This window comes from Tigriopus californicus, chromosome 4, assembly GCF_007210705.1.
Source record: "Tigriopus californicus strain San Diego chromosome 4, Tcal_SD_v2.1, whole genome shotgun sequence".
Classification (NCBI taxonomy): domain Eukaryota; kingdom Metazoa; phylum Arthropoda; class Copepoda; order Harpacticoida; family Harpacticidae; genus Tigriopus; species Tigriopus californicus.
Window position 1 is genome coordinate 1731115 of NC_081443.1, and position 6959 is coordinate 1738073.

At 39.8% G+C, this 6959-nt stretch overlaps 1 protein-coding gene across 3 annotated transcripts; it reads left to right on the forward strand.

The window, feature by feature from the left end:
- Positions 1–86: 86 nt before the first annotated feature.
- Positions 87–4028, forward strand: LOC131879101 (transmembrane protein 145-like). Of its 3 annotated transcripts, none has more exons than XM_059225311.1 (6): positions 87–328; positions 386–670; positions 739–929; positions 1349–1559; positions 1625–1897; positions 3006–4028. In XM_059225311.1, the coding sequence occupies exons 1-6, from the start codon at positions 227–229 to the stop codon at positions 3750–3752; spliced, it is 1809 nt and encodes a 602-aa protein (XP_059081294.1). In that variant the 5' UTR covers positions 87–226; the 3' UTR covers positions 3753–4028. The 3 variants fall into 3 exon arrangements, with proteins under 3 accessions (XP_059081294.1, XP_059081295.1, XP_059081292.1); XM_059225312.1 differs by having other exon boundaries at positions 395–670; XM_059225309.1 differs by having other exon boundaries at positions 87–670.
- The last annotated feature ends 2931 nt before the right edge of the window (positions 4029–6959 follow it).

Genomic DNA, 6959 nt, shown 5'->3' on the forward strand with positions numbered 1-6959 from the left:
AAATGCTACCGGAAAGTCAGGCTTTTCCCCTCCCTGAACTCGTACCTGTCCCTGCCTGTTCCATGTTCTCACTACTCACTAATTCTTAGGGCGTAGGAGGTGAGGAAAGCACCATCGGTTCTGGTCGCGCATACTTTTCATACTAAATTGTGAGTGCGTTATGGTGCGTGTATGAGAGTGCCTCACCACTCGATGGATGGAGTTATCCTGACCCAGGGCAAATTGAATGTGCCTGCCTGAGCGTCATGACCAAGTTGTCAAGTGGTCCGGGTGGATTGTTGTCCTCAACGGAATTGGTTCTGATATATTATCAAACATGGCACTAAAGGTAAGAGCTTTGCCTCCAATATTGAGGTTGCTGAGTGTATGCACAACCGATCTGAAGTGTTTGCAGGTCTATCTTTGGTCCCTGGCCCTTTTGTGGATACATTTCCCCTGTTTGGAGCTTAAAGTACTCCAAGGGTTTCTGAGAACGGGAGAGAATTGGTCATTTTTGTCCCGATTTTGCTTCCTTTCCTTGCATGGGCGATTCCAATATGAGATTAGCTACGACGAGGATTATGCAGTGCAAAATATTGATCTATACTATGATACACCAACACAATGGGCACGCGTTTATGGGGATGAATCTCGTCTTAAAACGTGTGCTGAAAAGGAATCGGTTCTTCAGGTACGTACAACAAGACACTCCTTTCCTAATAGCATTCAAGAGTTGAAGCAGCATTTTATCTATGTCAGGTGGAAAACAATCAGTTCATCAATCTCACTACGGACATGTTGGTGGCGGGCTGCAAGCGACACGTGGCTAATGTTTCGGGGGCTGTTCCACACATCATTTGTAAAGGAACCAGAAACTTCAACACAGCCAGAGAGAGATGGTGGTTTGTGGCTATTTCAAACTGTAATTCGACTAATGGACTGAGTATGAAGTACGTACATCGAAATTCAGTTGTAATTCATGATGTCTTTATCTGTGAGAGGGCACTCTGAAAGGAGGTTTTGTGAATCGAATCAGACTGGTTCCCTAGTAATTTGTAGCTACGAAAAGAAAGCATTTTGCAAAGGCAATGCATATTTGTAAACACTGTTAGTAATCAGTTTGAACGCAGGTATAGATTTGCAAGTACCGTAGATTATTTTGACATATGTTTACTAACCGTCTAAAACTGCGAAATAGGTAGCGAAATCTCAATCAACTATTACGGCCCAATAACTTCTGCTATTTTCAAAAGCAAACAAGATCACCCTCTCTCTAAGCACACATTTTCCTTGTTAGTCTAGAAAAAACCTTGGTCTTAACTATCATTTCCGAACAAAATATTTTTGTAATGGATTGTTTTCCTTTCAGCTATCGATTTCTAATGACCAATGGCTACAAAGGCGATTTACTGCACTACCATTTCTCTGCCGATGAATTCTACATCCTTCCCATTCTATGTGTAGCTTTTTTCGAACACTTTTTTCTTCTCTTGCTCTCTGTATGGTCAGCCATGATCTTAAAAGGTCGACAATTGCTTCATGCAACCTACAAACTCTACTTGCTGTCTCTCTTCCTTCATGTAAGTGATTAAAACAATTCTCAAGTACAGGCAATGGGTAGAATTAAAACTTCCTATGATTTCAGATCTTGGGGATTTTCCTGCTCACCACACATTACCTGGTCTATGCCTTGGATGGCGTGGGTCTTGATCGAGCCCAACTGAATGGCCGCATGTTAGAGGCCACATCTGAGATTATATTCATGACCCTTTTGATATTAATAGCTAAAGGTTACACGGTGACCAGAGCACGGCTTAGGCAGGCTTCATCCATCAAGGTGGCGATTTTCGTCAGTTGCTATTGCATCACCTACACGATCTTATTCATCTTCGAGCAGAAATATTTTGACCCTGGACAGGTAACACATGCGTATAGCCAGAGCTTTTGATGATAGTCTTAAACACTTGAAGACTTTCTGAAGAACATGTTTCAAGTCATTTAGTTCACAAGCAAAACTAACCTTAATTAGAACGGCATTCTATGCTTTCCTTAACTGAATACAGAAAACTGTTTCATATTTTATCACTTTCAGTTGGCTGTTGGTATTGCATATAGGTACATATAAGAACTACAGTTTTAAAAATTATCGAGCACTTTCTTTTACCAGCGAAATACTGACTGCTTTCGGAACTATTATTTGAGGAGGATTTTAAACTCTGAAAGATATATTAAGATATTCTATTTAAAACTATCTAAACTTGTTACTTTGGATCTTAATGGAATGAAGTTTCATATAAAAGGGGAACACATTAAAACCTTGCAATCCATCAATCTGTTTTCATTGAGATGATTTTTTTTATTGAGCTAAAACAGGCGGCAACGTAACCGAATCGATAGTTATCATCGAGTAGAATAAAACTGTCTTATTAAGTTTTTTAGAGCTATTAACTGCTAGAGTGGAAACGTTATCTTATCATAATTTAATTTGATCGACTGTTTTAGACACGAAATAATAGCTTTGCAAACATCTTGCTAAATGAATTTAGCAACGAATGTGACAAAGAAAGTGTGTGCTTACATGCATTATTAAAAGTTTAATGTTTTAAAAGTTGCCAGAGCTGACATAAAGATCAAATATCTTCTGGGTCCTCCAAGTATGAAAATACAACAAATTTTGAACAATTACGCTAGGCATCAATGTTTATTGTTTAAATGTTTCGACAGGAAAGAGTAACATTTTGTAATTGTCTTACACAGAAAGTATTGACTTTGAGGAAATTGGGTAAAAACGAGTATCCAAAAATGCCCCAAAATGATTTTTTCGGAGTCTAGTCATCATATGTGTTTTTGAGCAAAAACTCTCACTCTAATTAAAGGGAATTGGAGACTTTATTGCCTCAAAAAAGATAGGAATGCAGCCAAAGATAAAGAGTCCAAAACAGATGCGAAACATGTTGTTCAAACCAGTTTTGAGACCTCAAGGTGAAAAGCATGTTCTATAACATGTTTTCATAATTTCTCCCTAGGTTCTGTACGTTTATGAATCACTTGGTGGTTACGGACTAGTGATCCTTCGAACCATGGGTTGGTGCATGTTTATCTACTCCACGTTCTTCACACTGAAGCACTATCCTGAGAAGGGTGGATTCTACTACCCCTTCTTCTCATTCTACACTTTATGGTTCATTGCTGGTCCATGTATCATTATCATCTCCAATCACATCATCGCCGAATGGGTCAGACAGAAAGTGGTGGTATCCGTGGAACATTTCGTCGTGTTTCTTGGTCACACTGTGTTCCTCATTCTCACCCGTCCGAACGCGCACAATGCGAATTTCCCATTCCACGTGCGCACCACACAAATTGGGATACTGGAGGCCATGGCAGCCAACCCCAATACGGCCAGCAACACCCTTGGACCTCACACTTTGGACAATTTTAGCCATGGAGGATCCTATGGGGTGACGTCACCTGCTACGGCAACGGATATTTTTACTGTCGATTCAGTGTCTGCGAGAAGAACCATCCAAAGGAACTCAACCTCCAATGGAAGGGCACCGCCACCGCCCTATTCTGTCACTAGTGGAGGGGACTCGCCCAAATGGTCCATTCGAGCCCCGGTTGTGGAAAGAAGGCTAAGTTCGAACGGCAATGTGCCCTCTAATCATGCGGAAGAAAACGAAAGCAATATTCATCAGCCTAACGGCTTAGCAACTATATTCGATCCCAATGCTGGAGAAGATCTTGAAGAATGGAAAAGAGACCAAATCTAAAAATGGAATTCAATCTCTCGCTTCCTCTGTGATGTACCACTATTTCTAGAAAAGATAAAGAAACAAGTAAACGTGTGATACGAAAACATCCAACTTGATTGCTTTGAATGATGCGACGTACTTTTATTGATTTTTATCAGAGAAACACAAATGTCAAAAGCCAAAAAAGCCGAATTCGAGTAAATAATGTAAATGTCAATATACAATTGCAGCAATCTACCTTTGTGCTTAAATTATTTATGGCTCTCTAGGCAAGCGATCAGATTTCATGCAATATAAATTGCGAAAACTAGTACGAATATAGGCATCGTAAGGTCAGTGAATAATAGATAATTGAGGGATTAAGGAGTTGTTGAACGCCGTTGTGATCTGCGTCGGCTAAATGTGCGTTTTACAAGCCCGATCCAAACCAGCTAGAGCAATAAAATCCTTCTCACTTTCTTTTCGGTCTACTTCATTGTATTATTTGTTGGCCTATAATTTACACAGGGAAAGTGTTGACGTTGACAACCTTTAAGTTAGAGTCGGATAAATTCTTGACCAAAACTCCGAATCAAACCTTCATTCAAGGGCTTACCAGATCCGCCTACTCTGGGTTCGTAGGGACATCAGATATAACAGGATTGGACCGAAAGAAAAATCTCGATCAAAGGTATTTCCTCTTGCACTAGTGGGTGTGATATTTTCAGTAGCGGTAAGGATTAAGACAAAGAAATCAACGTCAATAAGGAGAAGAAAAAATCCCAATGTATTTTATTGTTGAAGCACCTGACGGCTCTTGAGTAAGATAAATACAAAGTATAATGTTGAATTTCAGTTTACAAAATGAGCTAGTGTAGCCGAGCGATCTAGGGGACTGCGGGAGAAAGGCTATTCTCCCCTGGTGCTGCGGCTTGTAAACCAAGAGACGGAAACTAAAAAAGTATTAGTCATTTTCCTACGCAGTGCTCAGCATCCAGACCTGTTTCAAATACTTTTCAAATATATTTAACGACAAGTAAAGACGCAATGGTTTCAAATGGGTTGAGGGATCCCTAAGCGGCATACATGATGTCAAGTCAGGTGTTCCCCAGGGCTCCATCTTAGGGCCCCTCTTTTTTATAATATTCGTTGCCCCACTTCAAAAGCGTATAGTATTACTGCCAGTCTCTCTTCTTACGCTGACGATACAAAGTTAGTTTCTGGTAGGAATGACCAAGATTCTAGTAGCCTTACAAAGGACTTAGATCGAATCTACTCTTGGGTTACTGAGAGTAATATGGCCCCGAATGGAGTGAAATTCCGCTCAATGACCTTTGGGTCCACTCCTTTAAATACTCCACTCATAGATAACGGAGGTAAAGATATTGAGCAGGTCTCATCTATGAAAGATTTAGGTGTAGTCCTCCAAAATAATGGAAAGTTCGATGAGCATATCCAGTTGAAGATGGGTAAAGCTTTTCAAATGTGTGGTTGGATATATCGTATATTTAAGTCCAGAGACAACATTACGATGCTAACTCTGCACAAGTTGATTGTCCAGCCACATCTTGAATATGCTTCACCCATTTGGGCTCCAATGAGTTCAGCAGGTTTTCAAAAGGTCGAAAAAGTCCAAAGATGTTTCATTAGGAACATTACAGGAATGAGAGAGCTCTCGTATTGGGAGAGATTAGAAAAGTTGGGACTGTACAGTGTTCCGAGAAGGTACGAAAGGTATCTGATACTATACGCCTTCAAAATTATCCATGAGCTTTGTCCCAACCCAGTATTTAGGGCCAGTTCTAGTGACCGTAGAGGCTTAATATGCGTTTTGAAAGCACCTTCAAGCCCTCGAGAATCCACGCTAGATCGAACAATGAAGTCCACATCCCTTCTTTTTCGGGCTCCTTCATTGTTTAATTTGCTTCCCTCTAATATTCGTAGGGAATACGTAGGCCTTATTGATCCAGTAGCATCTTTCAAGTCAGACTTGGACAATTTTTTAGATAGCATTCCAGATCAACCCTACATTCAAGGACTAGCTCGGTCTGCCAACTCAAATTCGTTGGTAGACCAAATATATAAAGATTGAAAGGTAGTAAATAAACGAATTATAACCTTTCGTTTAAATAGTACTGGGGATTACATTCCCTAAGACGGTTAGAAAAGCCCGCGAAAAACAAACCAAAAGAAAAAAAATTGAAAAATTGCTTTCCATAAAGATAATGCATGTTTAAGGATTATTCCTATAACCAAAGTTCTTATAGGCAAATTCTGAGAAACCGCCATGGATGATATACGAGCAGCATGCCTTGGAAAATCAAATATTGTAGATCAACCTGGGATGAACAGAAGAAATGTGCAGAATGGTTTATTTGCACTAGTTTGCCTTTTGACCTTGCCTTCGACACAAAAGGCCACTAGTAGTTTTATCTTTTGTTGATTTCATGCCTTTGAAAATCAGACTTAGGCAGCGATTGCTCATTAAAAGTAGTGACGTCATTGGAGCATCCATATAGGCATCCTGAGACAATCACAAGTAAAAATGCCTCTTCAAGACATATTTTAAGGACACAAACCAAATCGTTAGGGTCTTTCTTGCAGAGTTGATAAAGTTTTTGTTTTTCCTCAAATGGGCCAATTTTGGGTCAATCTGTGATAACAACATCATTCAAGATTTCGACATTGGGGTGAACCCTGGCTAATTGCAAATGTACGTATTTCCTAATTCAATTTTTGTAGATTATGTTTATTCTAATTTCCTGGGTTAAAATCTTTTCATGAATAAAACTGCAAAATATGAAATTTGGAGTATATAATGCATTCTATGTGCATTTTATTGCATCTCTAAAAGTCGGTCATATTCAGTATGATGTCGAGCTCGTTCACTTTGAAGTGACATTATTTCCCTTCCTGCCATACTGTCAATTATAAACAGGTCTGGCGAAGTCAACATGCAAATACTATTTTGGTAGTATGTTGACACACATATGTTTAAACAAGACTCATTTTTAAGTGGGTGGACTTTCTTTCCAAATTACAGATGCTGCAGCTTCTTTTTGCACAAGAGTGTGGACTCTAGAGCCCAGGAGTCAGGAAGAAAAGAGGCCATATTGCCGCTCCTTCCAGAGCTGACGTTGTCATTGACAACCTAATGAAGGATCGCCTGAAAGGCTCTCCTACACCAGGCGAGTGTGCGGCTCTTTAGATAGACGAATGTACTACTGGCATTCATGAATGCATGGT